The sequence below is a fragment of the Mugil cephalus genome, chromosome 18 (assembly GCF_022458985.1).
Source record: "Mugil cephalus isolate CIBA_MC_2020 chromosome 18, CIBA_Mcephalus_1.1, whole genome shotgun sequence".
Taxonomy (NCBI): Eukaryota; Metazoa; Chordata; class Actinopteri; order Mugiliformes; family Mugilidae; genus Mugil; species Mugil cephalus.
The window spans coordinates 17,572,730-17,599,862 of NC_061787.1; the positions used below are offsets into that span (position 1 = coordinate 17,572,730).

At 42.9% G+C, this 27,133-nt stretch overlaps 1 protein-coding gene across 2 annotated transcripts in view; it reads left to right on the top strand.

Moving 5' to 3' along the window:
• LOC124995643 (guanine nucleotide exchange factor VAV3) overlaps positions 1–27,133 on the top strand; it is an 84,496-nt gene that overhangs the window by 28,981 nt on the left and 28,382 nt on the right. For both annotated transcript variants that reach the window (XM_047568158.1, XM_047568159.1), the window contains exons 3-15: positions 9,191–9,249; positions 9,346–9,411; positions 11,754–11,862; positions 13,497–13,598; positions 15,182–15,250; positions 15,910–16,013; positions 16,239–16,338; positions 16,649–16,744; positions 19,680–19,748; positions 20,734–20,820; positions 20,932–21,017; positions 21,555–21,687; positions 25,613–25,722. In XM_047568158.1, the coding sequence (XP_047424114.1) occupies positions 9,191–9,249; positions 9,346–9,411; positions 11,754–11,862; positions 13,497–13,598; positions 15,182–15,250; positions 15,910–16,013; positions 16,239–16,338; positions 16,649–16,744; positions 19,680–19,748; positions 20,734–20,820; positions 20,932–21,017; positions 21,555–21,687; positions 25,613–25,722 (1,190 nt within the window). The remainder of the gene's footprint in view (positions 1–9,190; positions 9,250–9,345; positions 9,412–11,753; positions 11,863–13,496; positions 13,599–15,181; positions 15,251–15,909; positions 16,014–16,238; positions 16,339–16,648; positions 16,745–19,679; positions 19,749–20,733; positions 20,821–20,931; positions 21,018–21,554; positions 21,688–25,612; positions 25,723–27,133) is intronic.

Sequence of the window (27,133 nt, forward strand, 5' to 3'; positions counted from 1 at the left end):
GAAGTGAGATGACTTAGATACCAATAAAGTTCAGTTTAAACACAACATGGGAAAGCCATGGTGACAGCCCGTGGATGAGGTGGTTGGGAGTATCTTGTAAGTGTCATGCCTCGTAAATAATTTGGTTATATTTCATTTACAAAGAGGTAAATACACTCAACTGATTCCAACATTCGCTGTCCCCTCTTTTTGATGGTATTGTCCCGTGGGGTGCAGAGGCCTCATTGACTGACAAAGCAGGATCAAAGGCTCCTAAAGGAAAATAAAAAAATCCAGAAGAATGTCCATATGGATTTCACAGACTGCCTTAGGACATCATTAACAGCGCAGACAACCCACTCAAAGTTGCTCTTATGCTTTGGTGACTCTTTCAAGTCTCGGATCCCCAAATGAGCCCTACAAGGACCTGAAATGTGCCGCTTGTAAACCATGTCCTGGTAGCTCCACTACAGCGTCTGTTTGAGTTTACGTTTTCGATTGAAAGACCCCTTGGGGAGCCCGATTTTCCCCGTATGCTTCATTTCATCCTCAGTTAACTGCGAGATAGCTTTTCAGCAGCGAGGGAATGAGATCGTCATGTCAACCTGATGAAACAATGGAGATTGTGTTGTAGATTGGTGTAGGAGTGGGCGGAGAGATGAGGTTATGTCTTTAGCACGGCTGCCTCAGTGGATTCAATGATAATAACAGCAGAGCGCAACAGCAGGAAGCCCTGGGATGTGTTGCGCTATCTTCGAGACGGGGATTCTCCTTGAAGAATTCATCCTTGAGTGTATGAGCTTAATTATCATGCGATAATTGTGGGATGCAGTGATTCATTAAGAAGCCACATACACAGATGCGTCATTTAGCTGTGTGATGTGATTTGAATCCACTTTTCAAGATGTGAACAATGTAGATATAGAAAAAAAATAGGTAAACAGTGAAAGTACTTTTATTTGCCATCTTTTTTCTCCAGTTTCAGTTCTGTTGTAAGAATCATGTACTTGCTGAGGGATCTGAAAAAAATATGAACCTGGTTACATAATCCTAACTCTGACAATGTCATTTGGCTTTTCAAATTGTGAACAAAATACAGACAGTGCCTGAAGTCTGAAATACATAAGAATGTAATGAGAACATGTTGGATAGGGCAAACAAAGGTGCATATTGGAACTGTAGTCTAAGAACTAAAAGGATATCAGGATGTCATCGACTCTACAGCTTTTACACTCAGCGGCCACTTTATTAGGTACACCTTGCTAGTAAAAGTTTTTTGCCTTCAGCCTTCAACTCGTTGTCATGTTCAAGAAACCCGTTTGAGATGATATGAGCTTTGTGACATGGTGCATTATCCTGCTGGAAGTAACCATCAGAAGATGGTCCACTGTGGCCTTAAAGGGATGGACGTGGTCAGCAACAATACTGAGGTAACATAGGTGCCAAGAAAATATACCCACACCATTCACCACCACCAACCTGAACCGTTGATACAAGACAGGATGGATCCATGCTTTCATGTTGTTTACACCAGATTCTGACCCTGACATCTGAATGTTGAGGCTCATCAGACCAGGCAACGTTTTTCCAATCTTCTATTGTCCAGTTTTAGTGAGTTTGTGCGAACTACAGTCTCAGTTTCCTGTTCTTAGCTGACAGGAGTGGCACCCAGTGTCTTCTGCTGCTGTAGCAAAATCTGCTTATTTGAGTTATTGCTGCCTTTCTATCATCTCAAACCAGTCTCCCCATTCTCCTCTGACCTCTCACATCAATAAGGCATTTTTTTTTTTCGTCCACACAACTGTCTCTCACTGGATATTTTCTCTTTTTGGACCATTCTCTGTAAACCCTAGAGATGGTTGTGCAGACTACTGTACTCAGACCAGTCCGTCTGGCACCAACAACCATACCACACTCAAAGTCACTTAAATCCCCTTTCTTCCCCATTCTGATGCTCGGTTTGAACTTCAGCAAGTTGTCTTGATCACCTCCACATGCCTAAACGCATTGAATTGGAGCCGTGTGATTGGCTGATTAGCTGTTCGTGTCAACATGCAATTGAACAGGTATACCTAATAAAGTGGCCAGTGGGTGTATACTATTGTTACATTTTTATTTTTTAACAGGTTATACCTACCCACAGTGGTTCCTTTTTCCACTCCTCTATCTATGTCACATTATGTCATGTTTCTTGTCTACACCCACTGTGTGTGCACATGTGTGAAACGTAGCTGAAGTTAGAATCACCTGTCTCCAAAATGAGGTTTTGGAAGAGCACTTGGATAATATGCTCCATTTAAATGTAACTATAGCACATGTAGGGATGGTAGGCAGCTTGGATATTGAAGATTCGCTGTGAATGTGTTTGTGTTGTGTGTGTGTGTGTGTGTGTGTGTGTGTCCTGAGGGGCTTCAGTAGAGGTTGATGTGATTTACCTGGACAGTGAGGACGACCTTACTTTTGACATTCCTCTGTCGAGACTGATTCAGGCTTTTTCTATTATTTAATTTGAAGGAGATAGATCAGATTCTTTGAGGTGAAGTTGTGTGAGGTTCTTAGCCCTAGTCAGTCGATTGGGTTCAGCACGACCTAGGTTCAATTCGGGAAAGGTCAGCAGTAAAATGGATTTAGTGACCAAAAACAAGACCCTTATAAAAAATATTTGTCAGTTTAAGCTTGCGTAGTGTGCATAATTTACTTCGCCACTCGATCGCCTTTTCCGGAAGAGATATATCAATGACTTTGCAAACACAGGTTATTGACAACAGTGAGTTACTTAATGAGGTCACCCAATGAAATCTGTCAAAATGACAAACAGCCAGTCATTCCCATCATTTGTGTGTGTGTGTGTGTGTGTATTGTTAAGTCAACCTGACCTATTTTGGTCATTCTGGGCTAGAAATGAAATCCTGTTTTAGTAAGCAGTTTATAAAGGTTTAAAATAGCATGAGATAGCATGACACTTTTCAGGAAGACGAAATGCCTCATAGCCGAGTGAGATAACAGGAAGTTGTAGAATTACAGATAATCTTTCACCTGCAGGGAGGATATGAGGCTCTACATGGTGCATTTACACATTGCTTAAATCACGGTTTCACATCTGACACAGTCTGAATATGGACTATATGCAGAAATAATGAGGTCGGTTAACGGGTAGCTGTTCTCACCTTCTATTGTTCAAAACAGTAAAGTATTATTTTTGAAATTGTGTGAAAGCTGACTTAGTAACAACCCTTTTTTTAATGCAGCTGGTGTGTTTCCATATGCGTTACTGTGATATTAATGCAAAACAGTGTTTGATGAGGGAGCCGCTGAGCTAAATGACGCAGGCAATAAAGCCAGGCGAGAAAATAGCCAACACGCTCCGCATTTAAATCACCTTCACGTATGTATATGCAAACATGCTTATTGTGTATTACGGGCCCTAATGAGCCGGGACATTGATTGACAGACATTATCTGGTCTCTCTTCCTGAGCCAATCTGATTTTTATTGGATTGAATTTTCATGCGCTGGCTGTCATCCTCAGAAACACAGATATGTGGGTACGTATCGACAGACAACAATCAATCAATCTCGTGTTCAACAGGAAGCAACTGAGATCAGTTAAGCAAGTAACACGTGCCGCACAACGACTCCCTCTTACACACCTCTGCATCCATCATCTAGCATGCACTAACAAGCAACGTGTTTACTTCCTCCATTGTGTATTGCTGTGTAAATCTTTTCAGCTGTTCTGTGCAGCATGTTGAGCGTTCATTTGTCTCCAAATTGTTTCAACAGCAAGTCGCTTTAATGGGAAAAACGTGTCCTTCTGGTCTCTGCCTGAAAATGCAAACAGGATTTTGCTTGTTTATTAAAAGCGTCCCGCTATTCATTAATGCTTTAGGAAGGCTGCGTGGCCTTCAAACAGTGAGGCAGTGGCATTAGACGATTTAGGAGCGTTTGGGAAACGGTTTTGGTTTGATTGAGGGTGGATACGTCACGCAGGGCCTGTCATGGTCGTGTCACATCAGCACAGGAGCGAAGATGGCCCAGCTGCACCTCTACCGCCTCAGTAGCTCAAATGGCTTTAAACTGCCCTCCCGGGTTTTTCCGCGGACCTTCTATTCCTGCGTCGGTCAGTGCATCACAGCTTGGGTTGGGAACAGCAACACGGAAGGCAGGGTGGTGAAATCAGCAGAGCAAACCATCTGCACTGACCTCCCTAGACCTGGAGTCAGTCAACAGCGAGCTTTGCTGGACCGAAGTCAGGAAGGCAGCGAAGGACCTCAACCAGCCAAACAATGGACTCTTCTTTCCTTTGAGATCACAGAAGCGTTTCTTCTCCTTAAAACCAAACAGAGAAAATTAGCTTCTGATCGCAGGACATTCAGACCCAGTAGTTCAGCCAGACATGCATCATGTACATCTACTGTTCTAGATTTTGTCTATTCTTGTATTTACTTATATATTCTGATATTTTTTTATAGTTTTTTTTATCATTATATTGCCTTGTACTGTACTTTCTTTTAACAAGGAAGGTCATACATTTTGCTGCATTTCCTTTTCTGAAGTTCTACGGAAAACATAGAACATCCATTTCCCTGATCTCCACCTCTTGGGGACAGTCCTAGGTCCCTGTGCAGAAAAACAAGAATACAGGACACGAGGACACTTCAAGATTCGAAGAATGGGACTAGAGGACTGGGACTGCTATCATTTGAAATAGCTGAAGCAGTCGGTAAAGGACGCAGCTGATGCTAACGTGTTCCGATGGTGCCTTCACACCTGCTTGTTTGGTACGGTCAGATCAACCCCCACGAGTTTTCCTCCTGGTTTATCGTGTACGCAGGGGATTGACCAGCTGATCCCTGGGCAGTCACACACACAATGGTTCCATGTGAAACCTGAAGCTTTTCCCGCAAATATGTAAGGAGCCAATCAGATATTTTGAGACTAACTTACTGGATTGTACTGAAGATCACATTAATTATGTATGAACTGGCTCCTGGATGATAACTTCTAATATAAAAATAGATTTTTATGGTGACCACTGTCTGCAGCTTTGATAAAAAAGTAAAATATTTGAAAGTAGAAAATCAGTCTTAAATTCTTGTTTTAATTTGGGATTCCGTGGTTAAACCACATTTTGTAGCACTGATGTCTTTCAAGTGGTTAGACGGCCTCATTTGCAATCCCTAAAAAAATAATTCCCTTTTTTTTTTTGTTGGTTTCTGAAATATTTATGCAGAACGTGTAATGTGACCAACTGTATGTGTTCCAGCAGATTACCTAACCGGGCTCATATTTTTAGCTGGTAATAAGCAATTTAGAGAAAAAAAAAAAAAAAACGAAGGAAGGAAAATAAATGGAGGCACAGAAAGGGAAAACTGGGACAGCAGGCAGGGTTGTGTGAATCCAATAGAACTGTTGACACGTTGTACATTCAGAATGCGTTACACATTTCTCAAGCGGCGCCCTCTGTCATGAGGAGAAGGATGGGTTGGAATAAATTATGAAGAAATGATCAGCAGATAGCAGAAGTTGCCTTAGTTTTCATTCTGTAGATAGATACTGTATATCTGTACATCAGGCATGATGTAGCCTCCCTGTCCAGCCTGATGTGTGGCACCATGGTGTGATGTGTACTGTTTATTATCTGATTACAGGAGGTTGCAGTGTTAAAGCTGGTGTACTGTACACTTGCGATGCAGAGAAACTGGATAGCAGATTTATTTTTATATTTTTATTTTTTCCCAATATGAACATCGTGTACTGTGTACGTTAAGCCGCCCACGCGCATGCTGTTTGCTCGTCCCTTTCTCCTGGCCAGACACATCCATTGCCCTTCTTTAATTGGTCTGGTGTGAACGTCTTGATCCAGCGCTGCAGCCGTGGTCAGACAGGGCCTCGGTTAAAGCGCCGTCATCATCTGCGGCCAACACACTCGACACCGCGTCTAATGCGTGATCTTTGAGCTTTTTTTTTTCCCACTTAGATGCTGCCTGCTTGCGTCAGCCTTACTGCACCGTGATTTTACTTTAAGTGGACTGCAGGTCTGAGAAGTGCAACGAGCGTCCGCATTTTTGCCCCGCTGACCAGCGAAGTGAAAATTATGCTTCTTGAAACATAAACCTCTCATTTCCTTCATGGAAACCTTCCTGACGTTTCTATTATTAGTGGTGCTGCTGCCGGTGGATGTAGTACTTGTAGTACGGAGTATTCGGAAGAACTGGCTTTGCAGATGGTCAGTTTAGGTTTCCTCTGACTCATCTGTTCAGCAAAGCCAGAAAGCCCAGCGCTTCACGACTTGTCCCCCCCCCCCAAAAAAAATTTGCCTGCCAGGAACAACTGGAGAGCCTCCAACGCTCTGTCTAACACGCTGTGGATCCTCAGCTTTTGGAAGTGTTGTACCTGCCAACTGGCCTCCGGATGTCGTGCCCTTGATTCATTATTCTGGAGATTGCACCATCAGCTCCGTCTGATAACTGTGTCAGGATTAATAACTGGAAGGAGGAAGACTTTCCCTGAATATCTGATGTTTCAATTAGAAAGAATTTCTGTGCCGGCGCGCGTCCTCATCTGCTGCGTTTGGTTTTTGCGAGTGCGCAGTCGGTTTGTTTGAGTTGACTGTTAATGCGAGCCAAGGCCGACATGTTGCAAAAGAATTGTGCAATCAGTGCATTAATGAAGTGCACACACATCAAAAGCATGTGCTAGTTTTTGTTCTAGTTCCCGTATTTCACTGGGCATTTCTTCACGGGCATCATGCTCCTGAAAATGACATAATGAATAGATTTATCTGTATAATTATTATGTCGCAATATCGCTGCGTTAGAATCAGTATGTATGCTAATGGGTCAGAGTAAACAGAGATGGACTGATTAGCAAAACTTCACGGATGATGTGGTGGCAACCCAAAACCTTCAGAAAACCATAGCACAACATCTTACCTGCACCAAGCGTGATGCTAATATAGCAAAATGCTCAGGTCCTTCAGGCTATATGCGAATGAATGTGGTTGGTGTCCTTGTTTCAGTCAAAGAAATTCAAAATTAAGGTGTACTTGAACTGGGATTTTTGCCTCTGGCTTTAATTGTTTCAGACATTTATTTATTTTTTACAACTACCACAGCCACAATAATTGGCAGCATCTGATCTGCTGACAAATGTGTATGCTCTTTGAGCAATCAGCTTAAGGGGAAGCAAAGTGCTTGAAATACCGAAATGTTCCACTTGCGCACACAGTAAAGAGAGTGGGTGGTGGCACTAGTCATTCAAAAAGCAAAAGTGAAAGATCCGCAGCACTCCATCTACTGTATGTATATACAGTAAACCACCATGCAGTCATGCATTATTTGCTTGAGATCGCCCTGTCTTTGTGAAAATATATCCGTATCGGAACGCTCAGATGAGTTGTTTTCTTTGGCTTGTTAAGCTGAACGGCCACGCGCACAGCAAAGCTGGAGTAGAGAGGCTGGAAGCCGAGGGAACCAACTAGTGCCAACAACCAGTTTGGGAAACTCCACAAAAACTTCTGGCCAAACAGTGGTCCGACACTCGCTGACCATTGGCTTGGTTTGCCAAACCAGCCCTCAAAAATTCTAACTTTGTTGCAACTCACTGTCAGAGTGTCAATGTAAATTATACAGCACTATGTATTTTAGAAGCCAGGAAGTCAGCCTGAACTTCCCACATCCACAAAATGTCTATGAGGTAAAGTTGGTCTGGAGTTGTTCCGCTGGGAGCTGATTACGCCCTGGCAAAGAACTGCTGGACAATCGAATCATGTGGGCGGACTTTACGCAGCGACGGCTGGAAGAGTAAGAGAGGTGTTGTCATCGTACACTTCATTTAAGCTGCGTGCATCTTTGTTGTGTTGATTTAAATGTTTATCGGTGGATATCTGAAACAGCATCACCTCCTCTCACCCACAGCCTCAGAGCGGTTTGCAGAGGCATCACATCCACCCACTGTTCGGCTGCTCGCGACTGATATTTCCCTTTGATCGTTAGCCGCAGCTAATGAACTCTGCTTCATTTTGTGTGTCAGGCCGTTAGTGATGCACTGATGCCTCCGTCGTCAACGCCGGGGTTTTTGAGTTGAAAGATTTACAGAGCGTCGGTCACTGTCGCCCACCTCTGACATGAGGGATGTGATGCAGTTTGACTTCACCATCGAGTTAGAGATCGACACTGTTTTACTCGTCCACCCATCATCATTCATGAAAAAAACTATAGAAGCTACAATAGTATGTCCAGGTTGGAGCTTAAAGCACAGGCATCAAACATATGGTCTGCGGGCCAAAAACAGCCCACGAGGGTCTAATCGGTCAGCAGCAAGGGTTTTTAAATGAACAGAGGATAGTTTATTAAATGTAAACATTCTCCCAATTTACTTGTTCTTCTTTGCACTAAAACAAATGGAGTTGCTCATACTGCTGCTATCTTACTGTTTTTTGGGCTGTATAATATATGGCCCCTCAACTAAAAAGAGTTTGACACCCATGGCTTAAAAGATGTCTGCAGAAACCACACGTTTTTGTGTCTCTCTCCTTTGTGTGCTACTGACGGCCCTTCACACAAGAGGGGGAAGGGAAAGGGCCAGCTGCGTGATCAGTATTGATCCACGAGAGCATCTGCTGCAGGGCAGATGTATCTACGGTGCGTCTCAGGTGAACGGGAGCGCGTAGGGACGAGCGTTTCGCGCGTTTTTCACGTGTTGCAAGGTGCGAATTAACCGGAGCTTCCCGCTGAGGCGGGACTCGCATAATTAAGCGGCGTTCAGCAGGTAAGCTCAGCTGGGACCAGCCGAGCAGGCCCGCTCGCGTCGTACATACAGAGAGGGTCAAGGGCACCGGCAGGACTGAGCACCGTGGCGTGAAATTACATGTCATACTAATAGCGTACGTGTCAGCACATGAGGGCGCACGGTTAACTTCACAGCGCGATCAATTGCTGATCAGGTCATGTGATGCTGTCTTGCTGTTACTGTACTACTCACTAATTATTATGTCACACACACACACACACACACACACACACACACACTCTTGGCTCCAGTGAAAATGTGTTCCCAAAAAAGTGAGGTCAAGATAAGAGTTTGAGAATGCTGCCATCGTGTGGCTCATTTTAGAATTGCAGCACCATTAGAGTCCCAACTATATACACCACTATATAGGCTGTTAAAAGATGTACTTGAAAATAACATATCCCATCTTTCTGTTCCAGGTTATGGACACACTATCTAAACTTTCCCACACGATGATTGCACAACAAACTGGAATCCGGTATTATTATCATTATCATTTCTTTTTCAAATGTGAAACAATATGCATGAATTAAATCAATCCTAACACAGAAAGCTTTCTGTTTTCTCTTCACAGGCCATTTCCTACAGAGGAGAGTGTTGTAGACGAGGACATCTACAATCACCTGGAGGACCTCATAGAGTACGTTTCCTCCCCTCCTCCCTTCTCCGTCCACAATTACGTCTTTCTCCTTTATAGATTTTCATTCTCCAGTTTCCATTCCACATAATTAAAAAAATAAATATATCTACACACTTGTAGATGCATCTGCTCCACATTTGCTGTAAACACAAACACGCGCCACACTTCTCTTAGTTTGCCACGAGTTGTGTGAGTTAATCATCTGTTGTTCAATCCTCATTGTGCAAACCCTCATGAGAGCTTTCCAGATTTAAGAGTCAGATCTCAGTGTAAAAATACCTTTGGATGTTCAATACTGGGAAGCCGTCGGCTAAAAACCATCATGAGATGGCTGCTCTCAGACGGCCTACTAAATATTTTTTTTCCTCCCATCAACACAACAAATAATATGTTTTTCCACTCTTCAGTGTGAAGAAAAATAACAACATTACATAATCCCCCTGCGCTGGAAAACAGGAGTCCTGGCACAATCCCATGCCAAGCCTTTTATCTAAACTCAGCGCGGCAGTAAAACCATCGACAGTGGCCTCTTTAATATGGATTTTTCAATGTAATGTAATGTGTTTTTTTCTTTTTTTTGCATTCGGTTTTCCAGTTGCCAATTTATGCACACGTTTTTGCCGATTATTTTCCATTCTCCAGCGCGACATTGCATTGACGTTTGAGTGAATGGCTTTGCCTGGTCGCCCAGCGTAGAGCAAATGCGCCTGAACGCTTAAGGCTTACATAGTTGTCCATTGTTGGGCCAGATTTTTATTCATATCCGCCCGGATTTAAACAGAAAGCATTAAGAAATGACGAAACTCTGTTGTAATTGAAGTCAGCTGGGACAAATAATGCCGCGGCCTTGGACTGGCACAGCGGTCCGGTCTATGTTTAGTGCTGACAGCTGACAGAGAGGAAAGCAGCCAACTAGCGGAGGCGATGGAGGAGAGCAGCAGCTTGACAGCAGCCAGCTGAGGACGGGGAGGTTTGATGTAGCAGCTTGGATCTCGCCCGTCTTCGGCTCTCAACTCCCATCTGCTCAGTGTTCGGCTTTTCAAACGGACATATAGAAAAAAAAAAAAAAACGCACGCAGAAACATGTCATCCGAGACAGCAAGAGGTCCTCCTGTTTGTCAGCAGCTAATATGAACAAAACACACATTCATATCTGCAGTGTGAAAGCATTAACATGCGTGTCTGTGGATTTTACTGTCTTTGAACACATGCTCCAGAACTTGGTCCACAAATCATTTAGCAGGTTTGTCCACAAAAGACGTCCAGTGTGTGACTAATGGTGATTTTTATTACATCTGATTATTCAGTCAATAAAAATCTGGATTTCTGGTGTTTTGTGTTGAGATTACGAGTGGAGCTCCTATATTTCATTATAGGAATCCATAGCGAAAATCTCAGCTAATGAGTACTCTTTTAAAAATGTGTCTGATCTTTTCCAAACTGTTTCCAAGGGCAACCCTTTTTATGGTTCTGTGTAATAAACCATTTACTGTGTCAAAATAACTGAACTATTAACACTTGGACACAGGATGTGGAATACATACTCACTTCCTTTCAGTCACTGCTCATTTAATTTGTTTTGTTGATGTGTTATCCCTTCTCTTTGGCTTCCTGTATTATTTCAGGGTTGTTTCTCCACTTATATCTGTAGAGTACAGTCATCCATAGAAACACAAATATTAAGTATTCCTTATGTTCTCACATCATAATGCTCACGGCCCATATCACTGTCCATATACTGACCATTTTTTAGTACAGCAAATCTTTATCAGGGACATATAAATGATTTATTTGCCCGTATATGAAAACCTTGGTGTACCGTCAGTACAAAATAATTCTCAATGTCACTTTTATCTTTTTAAGTCCACAGAGTGGACTCAACCCTCACCCCGCTGTCTATTCTACTCCCTAATAAACCATCACTGCTGCCCCTTAGACGTTCATTTATTCAGAGCTTTCCCTTCGTGTTTCTTTTCCCTCAAGGACACGTGGTTCTCTGGTAAAAATACAAAAACACACGCACATTCTTAAGTCGCACAGTGTTCGCCCTCTTGCTCTGGTACAGTAATTGGCTTGGATGTGAGCAATGTCGTCGCACATAAAAGTCCTGGCTCGTGTGCGTGTTCCTGAGCCACTTTCACAGCCAGGAATTAAGTGTCGGCGGCGGCTAACAACATTTGTGACACGGTATTAAAATCCACACCATGTAAAAAACACTTTGTGTGACACTTTCATGCGGTTGTCAAGAGAAATACAAAAACCCATTGCCCACTCACAATGTTTGAAACTCAAAAAGCTGTGTCATGTAATGTAATGTCACTATCTTGTCCTGTGTGCTGCAGTGAGAATGAAGTTGAGGATGAGGAGGATCTGTACGACTGCGTGTACGATGACGAAGATGGCGGAGAGATCTATGAAGACTTGATGAAGACGGAAGCCGTCCCTCCCCCGGTTTGTCCACCTCTTTGTAGCTTCAAAAGTAACGCAATATAGCACATCAATGCAGCAATGTCCCACCATCTGTGTTAAAAAAAAAAAAAAAAATTTAAGAACTGTGTGCATTCACTTAAGTGCCAAGACGTATGTTGACTGAATATGACGCTTGCTAGCTTAGCTTAGAATAAAGGTTCTCTATCAAGAATACTCAACAATTAACAGTAATGTAACATGTCATTTCGTTTTTATACAGACTAAACAATTTAGATATAAAATGCTAATTTGTGACTTTTAAATCTTCGAGTGAAACTGGAACTTTTGTGTATGACGTGGGAACCCAAAGCCATTAGCGCTCAAATGGCAACATCGAACATAAGTTGCTAAGGAGACAGCTGCTAATCAACCAGTGGCATCTAGAAGCCACTGAGGCAAACATTTATTAAGGGTAATGACCTGGTAACTCAGTGTAGGAAATGTAAAGGCATAACAAAAATATATTTATAGATATTAAACAGCTGCAATGAAACCTCAATACAACTGTAAATTAAAATGTATTCTTACCAATCACTTCATAACATGTCAGGTTGTGAAGGACAGCCTGCAATGTAAGGGTAACCACAAGATGGCGCCAACATGTGAATGCAGTCAACCAGTCCAGCTAGCTGCGTCCACCCTTCTTATTACGTTAACATATGTTAAAGATCTCAATCTTCTATGTATTCTATGTAACTTGGACAGGAAAACATTTTTTTGTTTTGATGAATTAGTCAGAATTCAGAGTGAAGTGTGTCTAATGTGAAGCTGCAGCAAGTAGAAAATGATTGGTTTGCATTAGCAGTAATGACTAATCCTATCAGCTATTATCTGACATTGATTTATCTTTCTGAATTCATATGCAGACACGAATATTAGCAGTAAATGAATACAGTATCTGGGAATATCAGCACAGACACAAAGCTCATAATAATGCAAATATATTGTCTGCACAGTAATTTGTGCAATTGTGCTTCCTTATTTGTTGACATCATTGTCTCTGCTGTTGTTTGCTGCAACACATTTAGCGTATTAACATGACATGTCATCAAATTCTCATCAAGAAATACAACTTAGCACTAAATGAAAAGCTGTGTCATCTTTGGACCAGTGTGTGGGATTTAGTGGCATCTAGTGGTGAAGTTGCAGAATGCAGCCAGATGAGTACCCATCCCTTCTCCAGCATGTCTCTCCAGTGGGTCGTTCCTCTTAAACTTACAAATGTGAGAGGCCTCCTTTTGAGCCAGTATTTGTTTCATCCTTTCTCGGTTACAGCGAAATCATGCACAGTCACTCAAACAAATGCAAACAGCCCGTTATTAGACAATGCAGTCATTTGTACTTACAGGTGATTTTACACTAATAACAACCTAATTTTAAATACTATATTCTATTTTGTCTAAGGAATCTTCATTTAGACTTCAGTGAGTTTTTAGGTTTTTACAGAGATTTTTTGGACAGTATAAATAAATCGATGTATACAAACATTCATATCCTGCATGGCCTCTGCATGTGTGACTCTAACTTTGCTGAAAGAGTTGGGTTGATTACATCTGGTTGAAGACTCAACAGCCCACAGTGCTGACATGTCTCTCTGTGTATACGTGTGTGTGTAGGCGTTCCAGAAACAGGCAGAGACTGACATCAGGAGTTGCTGTTTAACAGAGATCAAGCAGACGGAGGAGAAATACACTGAGACCCTGGAGTCTATAGAGAAGGTAATCTGATCTGTGTTCTCCGAGTACAGAATTCACATTTGTTACAAATTATGTAATTCAGATGAGTGGTTCCCATCTTTGTGGCTGGGGGTCTCTTGAAATAAAGTTTGAGTAAGAGATGACCATGTGAGTTGTCTATAGCTGTCAAAACTCCAGTAAATCTACACTGATCAAGCATAACATCATGACCACCTAATATTGTGTAGGTCTCCCTTGTGCCTTGTGACTCATCAGAGAATGGACGTGGGCCTTCTGTTCCTAAACCGTTTTAGTGTGTGTGTCTATGTCAGGCTGCATCCTGCTGGGGATGGCTGCTGCCATCAAGGAGTGTCATCGTTATAGGGTGGGGGTATCTGGTCTGGTCTGGTCTGGTCTGGTGCTACATGTCTAAGTAACATCCACACGAATGCCAGGTCCAGAAATTTCCCAGCAGAACGTTGAATTGTCACAAGATTATCAGTGTTATTCACTTCCCCTGTCAGTGGTCATAATGTTATGCCTGGTCATTGCATTTGGTGAGGGATGTAACAAGAAGCAGAAATCAGATATGTAAAAATAAAAATAAGTATAATCAACTTTTCTGTAAAACTCCAACATGGAAATAAACTGGTGCCTGTCAAAGTCTCCCATCGCGCATTCATCAACACCTTGGCCAATATGGAATCGCCTATTAATGTAACAGTGGCACTGTGGCAGGAAGCCAGAGCACCCAAAGGAAACCCACACAGGTACAGGGAGAACATGCTGCAGCCCAGAGAGGCCCCACAAGTTTCCACCTTCCTGTTGTGAGGCAATAGTGCCAACCCAGGGGCTCAAAAGTGAAAGCAAACTTTCTTTGAGTGGAGGTAGCTCTGCTCTGTTTGATTGTATGAAAGTATTACGAAAGCACCAGAAATCTATTTGGCCTTTTATCGCCGGTAATATGAGAAACTTTGAAACTAACTTCTTACAGTGGACAGGTTTTGGGGTGTAATGGAAAAAAATAATCAGTAGTGTAACTTTTCTCGCGGAGAGAAACAAGTTGAAAAGTATATTTTTGCTTCTTAAATTAGCGGTGGGTAAAGAGTAATCCCAGCAGTCCTGGCCGCTGCGAACCGCTCTGTAAGAATAGAAGTCTGTGAGAAGTCCTTTTCTGGAGGATGTTTTCCACCTCACCCTGCACTTTCCCAGGTCTGGAGGAGGTCTCTTTCCCCCCAGCTACAGCTACTTGTCTTCTCCCTCTTGTGTACGTTCACGTCTGCAAAAAGCCCTCGCCTGATTTCCCAGCGGAGCGTCTCAGTAGATGACTTTCGATATGAAGTGGATGGTGGAATTTAGTTTGTGCTCGCTCGCCCGCTCCTTTGAGATGTAGAGGTGACTGTGCGCTGTGAGTTTTTCTGAGAGGAAATCATTAAATTGCAAACTCTGAAAATGAGATTATTGTCGTGACCCAGACGGCCCTCCTTGTTTTTGCTGACTGCAGCTCTTTACAACTTGGCCCCATAATATAATAGCGTCTCGCACAAAATGACTTTCCCACTCGTACTCTGGAGGAACAAGCTTTATTCTTTTGCATTCTCTTTCTTTCTCTCCCTATCCTGTAGCACTTTATGACGCCTCTCACCATGTTTTTCTCCGTGACTGAGATGGAGAAGGTGTTTGTGAATATACCGGTAAGTCATCATCTTTCACTGTGGACGACTGGGGGGGTTCACGAAATTCTCCTTATGGCTTAAAACAGATGTAAATGCATAATTCCACTTAAACACTTAAATAATGTCACAGTTTTCTGTTGATTTAAATGTTCTAAGTGCAGTGAAGTTAGTTACATGAAGTTAGACCCATTCTACAGGTCCCACGGTAGTGTTTTAAGGTAAATGCTAATGTGTACATGCTAATATTCTGGCAACAGCAATGCTAAGACACTGATTGCTAATATTTTCTGCGTTTCCTGTCTTGCAAGTTAGCATGTTAGCTTTAGCTAATGTGCGTACATAATAAATGGCTAGTGCAACTAAAGCAGATGGGAACATCATTAGTTCTATGCAAAGACAAACTATTGCATCATGACCTGCTTCTTAGCTTTGGGCTAAATCGTATAAAATTGTCCTGTTAGAAGAAGGAGGACCACAATTGTAATTTAATGCCACTTAAGTCAAATAATAGTCCTTTGTGGTTCTGGATGTGAGAAAATGTTATTGAATGTTATTGATATCTAAGACATATTAGCAGATTAATTGACAGGGATAGTAATTTTTAGATTATTCAAGTGTGCAATGAAAACCAACAGGAATTTTATCATCATGGATTTTTTGCTGTCGTTGTATTTCAGGAACTGGTTAAAGTACACAAATGTTTACTGGTGGACATCCAAGACTCGGTCCACCACAGAAGTGCCCAGAATCTTTACCAGATCTTCATCAGTTTCAAAGAGAGGTACACAATTAATCCTGCAACGCCTCAGCTCCTTGTATTTATCCTCTTCTACTGCTCAACCATTAAAACGAATGTTCTTTGCATTGTGTGTTCAGTCTTTGATCTGCTTCTGATTCTTGTCAAATTTAGCAATAACTTCTTAATCAGCTTTTGTTTCTTCACTTAATGTATTAAGTATGTTTTGTTTGTGGTGCAGCTGTTCCTCACGTGTTAAATCTGTCCCAGGTTGTTGATCTACGGGAAATACTGCAGCCACGTGGAGACGGCCATCGCCTCCCTGGATGACATCTGCAAAAACAGGGAGGACGTGCGCATGAAGCTAGAGGTGAAACACTTAATGGCGGCTTTTAATAATTGATAAACAGGTGGTTATTTACAACTGCAGTGACAGCCGCTCGTTTCTCAGCCTCTCAGAATGGTCAGAGAATGCCCTCAAGTGTGTACTGGAGGCATTGCAGGCTGCAGAACGACAGAATTAATTACTGAAAAGCTTTCAATGCAGCTTTAATGAGACTCACTTTCGCTGCACTTGTTTCTATAAAGAGGAATTAAACCATTTGCAGACAGTGTAACTGGGTATGTTCTGCTTAGGATGTGTGCAACATATAAACTCTTCATTCTTTGTGTTCGTACAGGAATGCTCAAAGAGAGCCAACTATGGCAAGTTTACACTGAGAGATCTACTAGTGGTTCCTATGCAGCGAGTCTTGAAGTACCACCTCCTATTGCAGGTACAGCACCACAAATAGTACCATTTCAGCTCTGTTGCATTCATAATGTTGGTGTGTTTTTTTTGTTTGTTTTTGCTTGTCTGCACAGCTGTAAAAATGTCTAGTATCTTGAGGGATTATCACTAAAGATTCTGTCATGGTTTCTGGTGAGGTAGGAGCCAAAGGGCAGCAGGTAGGAGTTGGAAACAAAATTAAACTCAATACCCAGAACTTAAATCAGTGAAGGAAAGACAGAATATTCAAAAAAAAAAAAAACACAACTACAAAAACAGACGGGAACGCAAGGGACAGAACTAGAGTAACATCACAAACAATTTGACTGGGAGCATAGAGAACGGCAGGGCTATATATACCCATGTGGGCTGAGGTGGGCTAACGAGACACGGCTGAAACTAATGAGGGCGGAGCACACAAGGAGAAGCCAATCCAACCATCCAAAGGAGAAAGCACAGGATTTGAAACATGACCAGAAACACCAAGGAAGACCAAACAGGGTCACAGAAAAACATCAAAATTAAAAACCATGACACGATCAGAACGTCCTCATGTGTCTGTGTCATTAGATTTGGGTGTTGAGCAGCTGTGCACTCTAGGACTTGGAAAACTTGAGTACTGAACATGTAGCATCATGTGGCATTACATTCTAAATAACATTACAGAGCAAAAATGTTATCAGTCCCTATTAATTTAGCTAAATTCTATATTTTTCTCCCACTTCTCCGGCAACCAGCTGTGAAAGTAGGCTCTCTACATCGAGCCACCACCCTACATTAGCACCAACACTCACACTACATAGTACATAGTGTTGTATTGATGCCATAGATTAATAGATTACGCATCAGGGAGTTTTGGATTCAGCAAGGCGTCCATCATTGCCAATAACACTTCATGAGCCAGAGGACTCGCTGTCCTTACTCCAGTCATCCACCGGTGGCAGTGTTGACCATGTTTCACTTCCCCCCTTCCCCTGCCTTCGTCCTTCAGGCTCTGAGGCTCCTCTCGTCTATTTCTGTAGCTCCTTTATGACTGTGAGCCTGAAATGACCCGAACATAATTGTCATCTGATCGAGACAATCAAGGCGGCGGTGAGAGGAAATAGATAAAGTGAAGCGAGGACTGAAAGGAGAGAGAGCTGCCGAACAAACGGGAGCAACAATGTTGAGAAAGGAAAAAAAAAAAAAACACGGGCATAGAGAGAGGTGAAGTGTTTCTGAGGTGGGGAGAATCTCAATGTGGAAACTCAGGACAGAGTCAGTCACAAGCTACTAATGTGTCACTGAAAATCCAAAATAGAAGAAGAAGTGACAACATGGATTTAAGAGGAAATGTATGGAATTTACCTATAAAAGTCTCAAGCTATATTTCTACTATTTCCTACATTTAATTCCATGCTAGTGTTTAACCTAGGAGGAGCAATGAATGAAGATGATCTGGAAGTGATTACTGAGATTTAATGATAACTTAAAGTTCCAAGGTTAATTCTGAAAACATTTTACTTTGAAAGTGATCTTCCTTCATCTGCGTTGTTTCCCCTAATTAAAATTTAATTTGAATAAGTTCAGGTTTTACCAAATTTGGGGAGAAAAAAAATATTGTTGCTTGTTAGAAAAAGATTTTTGTAGCCTTTGTTGGTTGTGAGGCACAAGATTAGTTGAAATGCATTTACCAGAAGTAATAAATGGCAGACATGTTATCTGGAGGTAGCCGAGGAAACCAGACAAAGTCCTGCCATGCCAGTGATAACCACCATAATGAAACCTAAATAAGGTGTTACGACCCACATTCTGATAAGAACTGAGAACTGGTGCCTGTAATTAGAGGCCATGCGTGTTTAAACTGCTCATTTACTCATGTTCTATAGAAAGAAATATGCTAATTCCTACAGGCTTTTGCCAAACCTCCTAAAATATGCTCTCTGAAACCCTCTGATCGTGTTTGCATGCGACACAAAAGTAGCACCAAAAGTAAAAAAAAAAAAAATATCTGTAGAAACAAAGTGATTCTGTTGTCTCGACATGGTCCTAGATCCCCGTGGTACAGCCTGATAATAGCGAGCTGCACTGAACGGAGCATCCGCTGGGTTCCCACATGGTGACAGCCAGAATCTGTACAACTAATGTCTTGTCACTTCCTCTGTCTCCCCCCTCCGAGTAGCACTCCCCCCCCCCCCCCCCCCCCCCCCCCCCCCATCCGTTTCTTTCTCTCTTTTTTGGTCATCAATCTTTCGCTCTTTCTTCCTCCCTGCCACCGCTCATCATTTCTCCCGCCGAACCCACAGCAACACAATTCCCTCAATGAGTCCATCTTGTACGGTCCCAACTATCAGCGTGACCACTCCCTTCCTCTCTATCTCAGTGGATGTGCGGAGGTGGGAGCACGGCTTGATAAATAGGCCTCTGTCGTCTGGCTAGTGATAATAAAGCCCGGGTTGAGCTTGAGTGACACCGGGGATTTGAGCAGTAGCAGGCAGACATATATATCTCCCTTAGCGGCTCAGTGTGTATATATATATATATATATATGTGTGTGTGTGTGTGTGTGTTTGTGGGGACACAGGACATACATGGCATCCTTCCTTATCCTCCACCGCCGAGGCCTAGATGTCTTGTTTACGCTGCAGCTAGGCACCGGCAAGCAATTTCAGATACACACTTGCACACACCCGCACACATAAACCGGCGCTAGATGAGTGCACACACGTTCACAGTATCTGATTTATTTCGGGGGCAGCGTTTTCTTTTTTTGCGCCAATCTTTTTTTCATTTCATATCTAGAGCCCGAGCTGTACGCGCTGGTACACGTGTGGTTGTAGCAGGATAACGTGTGTTCAAGAATATTACATGCTCCGCATATTAACACAAATCCTTTATTTATTTTATATATATACATATATATATTCTGTGTCTGTGTGTGATTTTTGTCTTCTGTCTAACAGGAGCTGGTGAAGCACACTCATGACGCCACTGAGAAGACTAACTTGAGGACCGCGTTGGACGCCATGAAGGTACGTCATCAGTTCATCTCGGCACGGTGTGGAGTGGAGGGGCATTCGCAAGGCCGCGGCTATTTAAACCCAAAGCTAAACCAATAATTTATTAGAATGCGCGAGGAGTTACATGTATGCACCATGCCGCAACCTTGGATTTTTTTTTTCCCAACGACCATCCGAGGCGGGCTTCAAAAGGGAGCCAGTCCCCGCAAGACGTCCAATTTTACAGCTAAAATAAACACGTCGAGGCCACGGGTCTCCGCAGGTAATTTCTTCACTCTTGACAACTGCAGGGGGTGAATTTCTATATCGCTTAGCCGTTCACATTATACACTATCAAGGCTTGAAGTTATACATAATTGAGGCTGGTTTGAGTGACGGGCGGGTGCAGTCGCGGGTCAGTCCTCTAGGTGACGTCACAGAGGTACGGTCCGTGCTGATGTGCAGTCAGTGCAACGCACACTAAGTCTGCGGATGAGGTGAAACATGTTCTTGCCACTTCTCGAGCTCTTCAATCAATTCGCATTTTGTGGCAACATGTCAAGAAATGTAGAAATGTTATTATACATATATTTTATATTATATGTTATCTGAATAGTAGTAGTGTCTGGAATAACAGGACAGTCAGGACAAAATAACATGCTACCTGTTAAACAAAGCGAAAGCTTTCTGGAAAGTGACCGTAAGGAACCGCACTTCATTGCAAATCATCGCTCGCTCGCCACGTTTTCACTATGCACTATGAATAAATGATTGTTCCTCTGAATGCGGCATTTTGCAGCCTTGAAAAGCAGTCGAGTGAAGCTGGAAGCTCAGAGTCAAGTTTTGTTTGTACAGAACATTGTCCCACACTGTTAGAGTTCACAGACCAGCGTCGGCGGGGGTTATGTCTGAAGAAAACAAGAGGAAAAATAAAGAGGGACAAAAACTGTGCGGCACGGTTGGAGACGGCGCGCACAATGTAACTAAAGAGATGCTTTATTGTTTTCGGTGTGCGCAGGACTTGGCCCAGTACGTTAATGAAGTCAAGAGGGACAACGAGACGTTGCGAGAAATAGATCAGTATCAGAAATCCATCGAAAACCTGGTAAGCCCAACATTTCTTAAAAATAATGAGCAGCCGGCGTCACTTTCACAGCGCTTCGGAAATGGCTTTTCGTTCCTGCGCCAACCGTCCCTTTTTTCTCTCCTCCTGTAGAATCAGCCTCTGAGCAACTACGGGAGACCCAAAGGTGACGGGGAGGTGCGCGTGGCCTCGGTGGACAAACGAGCCAAACAGGACAGGTGAGGTGTCAGGCTGACTAAATGACTGAAGTTAAACTAGAATCAGGTGCCGAGGCTGGAGAGCTGCCAGGGAATGCATTAGTCCAAGCCAAAGTGTTGTCAGAAACTAAGCCCGTGTGTTTTGCACAAAATAAATTGATTTCTAGAGAATCAGTGCACCATGCATGTCATGATTTTGTCATTAAGCTGAATAAAAACCAATAATATAGTCACTCAGTAATACAGGGAATTTGAAAGCATTCATGTCATGTGTGGGTATGAATACTGGGGTTTCCACAGGAATGCTTTCTGCCATTCTTTCATTTGGCTTGAGCTACTGTATTGTTCTTCTCTTGGACTACGCTATGCCAAAACACATACCAACTTCTTTGAGGAGCTGTCTGCTGCAGAGGCAAACTTTTTCTAGCAAACAGCACATGTCCAAAACAGAGTCATTTTTCCTTTTGACGACGGCGCAGAGTGGCGTTGTGCATGTGTATCGTGGCTTAAAACTAAAAGCCACCGCGTGCAAATTTGCTTGACACGTTTGAACTGCAGGCACATCTTCCTGTTCGACGCCGCCGTGATCGTTTGCAAGCGGCGCGGAGACAACTACGAAATGAAGGAAGTGATCGACCTGCACCTCTTCAAGATCACCAACAACCCCACATCGGACAAGGAGAACCGAAAGGTCTGCACGCACAAACCCCTTTGTGACCCACTGCTTGCGCAACAATGTCTGAATGCTAACCCTTTCCAGCCATTGGGGGGGGGGGTGGATTGTGGACTAGTGGTTAGAGATGCAGCCTTGGCAGCTTGCCTGTCACTGGTTTAAATGCCCTCTATATTGTTATCTGAGAACCACTTGAGCAAGACCTTTAATATCCAAAACTGCTCCTTGGGAAGATGCCAGGTTCACTAAGTGTGCTCGCTACTCTTTTTGTCTAACAATAGTCAGTTGAATGAGAACATTTCTCCACTGTGGATTAAAATACCCCATGTAAGTATTTAAATATTGCCTCAAAGAGTTTTTTAGTCAGCCACAACAAAAAAAGCCAACATGTCTGCAGTTTGCCGTACACACGGGCCAAGGGGTTTCTAGAGTACCGTAGAGGTTTGGGACAATGAGGGAGCATAGTGTAGAAATAGATCACACATGTTCATAGAGAAAAACAAAAGCAGTGCAATTTGGGATCCATGCCGACTAGAAGCATTCAGATTCTATCACGGAAAGAATTTACGATACGACACAGCCTACACATGAGCACGTTTCCCCGGTGAATTCTCCCTCCACCGCGTTCCTGCCAAGGCACATGTTTTTCGACATTCAGATCTGGCTCTCACCTTTGAAAAAGATATTGGCACATCATTTTTTATTTTTTTTTTCTCACATCTTAATTTTGGTACACATTTCATTTTCGATTCCAAGAGAGTAACCCAATTCCACTTTTGGCAGAGACGCAGAGGTGATGTTTTACCTCCAACTTGTTGGAACATTAGCCTCAATTAAATCGAGTCAGAAAGAAACAAAACTGGTAGTTTTTTTTTTTTTTTTTATCATTTTATGTACCTTGGAGACTACGTACATTATAACGGAAAAAACAGTCAAAACCGTTTTCATGCTGCGTACGAAATATCCTCGGTTTCAAGTGCACAAACAAAATGTCAGGCGTTGTTTTTTTTGTTTTTCTTTTGTGTTTCTCGGTTCAGATTCTCCTCGACTGCCAGACAGGACTCACTCTCGTACAATAAAGCAGCCTCTGTGGCGGCGAATGATGGGGTGGTCTCACTTCAGATCATCACTGATCCAGTTCATTAACTGGAAGAGAAAATATGTCATGAACATTTACCTTTTAATTTTATGGCACGTTATCATTTTCAAAAAGCAATAACCCACTTTAAGCTGTGATTTAGGACGACTTTTAATTTCACCCAGGGCAGTGTGGGCTACTGCAGCAGGCCTAGCACAGAGTCTGTTCTATAAACACTGCCCTATAAAGCATGTGGAAGTGACAAAATAATAAGGAAACTTATTAACGTGCCGTCATATAACAAAGAAAAAAAAAGTACAAAACAAGCATCTCATATAGCAGCCAGTCAGCTTTAATGGTGGCAAGTCTTGCACTGTTGAGCACATTATTGCCTCTTTATGACTGAGTCAGCAAAGCTCAGGAACCATGTTGGACTCCTGACAAACCAATTAACAGTGCGACTCCTGCCTAATGAGCAGCCATAACAATTTGTCAGATAAATGCAGGTTCATAAACTTGAGTGAAAACTGAGTTCACTTGACAGTATATTGTGAGCACCTGTAACGACCCCCCCCACCCCCCACCCTTTCCGCCCTGTGCTGCCCCCTGTGTGAAAATCTCCCCGTGTCACGGCACAAACCAGAGGATAATCAACAGAAAGGAGTCTTAAATAATTTGGTACACGCTCGTTCCAGCACATGTTTTACATTGTCTCGTTCGTTCGCGCTGAAACAGTGTCGGGGGTAGAACAGTCTGCCTCCTCCCAGATGGTGTTATCATTAAACCTCGCTTTGGGCCTGACTACACACAATACACACTGCGAATACTAAGTGCCAAGTGGGGAAAAATATTGCCAATCATAATGAGGAATGATATCTAAGGCGTGCCAGGAAACAGTGATTTGGGTAATAATGACGCTGTAAATAGCAGACATTAGGAAGCTTAGACCCATGTGGGATTTTATTGTTATATTTTAAGAAGCTCGCAGTCGTCTCGGTGTCATTCATTTCTGACATGATGGATGACGGACGCGATGCGGGTTTTTTTCTTCTTTTTTTGATTCCATTTTTATGTTAGAGGTGATGAGAAGGCAGTTGCTGTCTCAAAGTAGCCACGATGAGAAACAGATCCTGCATTTAAGTCGTCTGGAATAAACGTCTGATCGAGGCCACGTACGAACAGATGGAAACGTAGCCTCAGTTGCTCCTTGTATTGAATTTGTTTTTTTTATTTTAGTGCTAACAACACAAAGTAAGGAATCAAATAACAGTGGGCAAGGTGCAAGGCATAGCTTGTTAACAAAGCAGTGTTTTAGTGTCTTTTTACTCATTATGTCTTTAACTTTAACTTATTATTTAACACTGTGACGATATACGATGTTCTGCTGAGAAACCTTTGGACCTGGCATTCGTAGACATGCAGCACCCACCTAGACCAGACCAGACACCCCAACCTCACAGTGACACTCCAGCAGGATGCAGCCTGACACAGACACACACACAAAAATGCTTTAGGACATAGGTCTTCAACAAAGAGTTTGCGACCCCTAGGGGGTCTGCGGAGGTAGTGCAGGGGGGTGTCGCAGAATAGTTGGTTGATTAGTTGTTTTTTTTTTCCACAGTTTTCTACCACAAATTTAAATTTCTTTAAATACACAGTAACATACACTTAGCTATGTTTAAAGTTAAAACTTGAATCGGTCAATTATTTTCTTTAAAAACGTTGAGGACCCCCGGTTTAGAAACAACTCAAAAAACATGAAGAACAGCACAAGGTGTTGATCTGGCCGTTAAATTCACTAGATCCTAAACTAATCAAGTATCTGTGAGATGCACTGAGTCCACAAAGTGTGTTATATCTTAACACTTTAGCAAAAGCACACTGTATATTGTAATTATATTTGCCAGACTTCGGATTCCAAATTATTTCATTTAGCGTCTGCTGGAGGCGGCGTGCTGTGTACTGTATCATCTTAAAACCAAATGCTAGAGTATGTCTGGGCTAAAACGTCATTAAAATTATCTGTGTGATGGAAAGTATAAGCACGGGTCAGATTGGTGTAAATTTAGAGAAGATCCAAAAGAAAACCTTTAACATTATCAGCCTGGGCGTGCAGTCCTTTTAAACGCTCGCGTTGAACCAAGCAAAAAAAAAAAAGATAAAAACTGACAGAAAGACAGACAAACACATCCTCCTTCTCTTTACAAATTGGTAGCTAGATGATATCTTTGCTGCGCTGAGCCTCGGTGTCCGCTGGGAATGCCTCTGCAGAGCGCTGCCTTCCTTTTCTCTTTTCATTCAGCAGAAGAGATGAGGCGCTGCGCTCGCTCCCTGACAGCGCTGCGAGTTTGGCTTGTTTTTAGCCTTCAGAGCCGAGCGCTAGAAGTTCAAAATCACGACAAGGAGCCATAAAAAGTGCATCTCACAAAGCATCCGCTTAGTAATGCTGCCTGGAAAATAGATGCCTGCGTTGACACCGAGGCTAATGGACTAATGTTTAGCCTTTGAAGTGGATAATGGCGGCTGATTACAGGCACACTCACGACTTGGGTCTGCTCACGCTGTTTGATGCCCAGCGGTTATGTGGCACAGCTACTTCACACTCGCCTTCTCCTCCACGCTCTTCTTCTGCGTTTTGTCTCTGTCTGTCAGTTCTTCCGCCCTCCAACCCTTCAGCCCTCGTGTTTGCTCTCCCCGAGGCATCCCTCTTTCATTTTCATCTCTTTGTCTCCATCTGTCTCCATCCTCTCTCCTGCTCTGTTTGTCTGTCACTAAAAACCCCTCAATTTGTTTCTTCGCCGTTGTTGAATTTTCTGTCTCAAACGTGTGAATATTTCTTTTTTTTTTTTTTCATTCCTGTTGCAGTGGTCCTACGGATTCTACCTCACTCACAACCAGGGCCAGAGCGGCTTTGAATTCTTCTTCAAGACCAAAGAGCTTAAAAAGAAGTGGCTGGAGCAGTTTGGCATGGCCATGTGAGTGTGTATTTCCCTTGTGTGTGCATGCGTGCGTCCATGCGTGGCCGAGTGATAAGAGTGCGCCTCTGCGGACCGGCGGCATTTTGCCACATCGTCATCATCAAAACCCAAAGAGGCCCGGCCGGTCCTGTTATTCGAGTAAGGCCACTTGATGATTTCTGAGAGAGCAACTAAACCAAACACGCGACTGTCTGAAGGTAATCGAAGCGCTCAGCGTACGTTGTCAAACTGCAACAACCAGTCCTCATCCTGAACCGCGTCCAAAAATTCTCTGGCGGTGACAGCATGAGAAGAAGAGTGACACGTGGAACAGAGCCAAGAGGGAAGACTGGCCGACTAATTGTTTCACAGATCCTCTACTAACTGAGCAGGTCGACACCTCATTATATAGCTGGAAGTTAATGAATGTATTCTTTCTCATTTGATTGACATGACACCAACTTTCAGCTTCCCAAATTCTTATTGCAAGGAGATCCAGCTAAACTGACCATCTTATAGATGGAGCGACGATGCATTTTCTTTTCAAGTGAGAGAAGAGAACTGTTAAGAGGAGCTAGTTCTGCCTGTGTGATGGAAATATTTTTATGTTCTGCTTCGCAAAAACTTGGGAATGCAGGAAACATGGCAGATGGTTGTGAATTCAAGTTATTGTCTGAAACAGGAGTTTGCGCAGTAAGCTGTCGATATGCATAACATTACGACCACTGATACAGCAGTAAGCTGACCATCTTATGACAGTAGAGGGTATGCACGTGACGTCTCCATGGTTACGGCCACTGACTGGCAAAAAGTGACAGTTGAGCATGGAGGCTAGCAGCGTTAGCTTCAATCCTAGGCTTTAATAGAGTCTAAATTGTAAACTTAATTTCAAAAACTGCAAGTTTTGCGATTGACTGTACAGTCAGAGACATATTTTTATAGTGAGATAAAAAAGAAGCAGTGAAAAGAGAAGCAAATGAATCGCTGCATTATGAAGAAACAACTGGAACCCAGGCACAGAAACCTGGTGCTGTGGTTCACATTTTAGTGTCAGAGATTGGAAACTTTTTGACCTGACACTGGTGTGGATGTTACTTAGACCAGACCAGGCACCCTCTCCCCGTGGCTCAGTGAACATGTGATGACATATTCTGCCCCGGAGACATTTCAGATTGTAGGAAATATGCAAGAGGGTGATGTCGGCCACCAACCGTCTGCTTCAAAGACGAGGAAGGCTATGGGTTTCGCTCAAATGCAAGTGCATTAAACTCAAAATACCAGACAGAGGTGTGTAAAGTGTAAGTGGGTTTAAAACAACAAATGAAAGGAGACGAAGATGAAAGTGGGTGAGAAGTGCTCAGCTACTGTAGGAGCCCGGAGTCAGTTTCCTCATTTTAAACCATGAAATAAAGCTGTGATTCCGTTCATT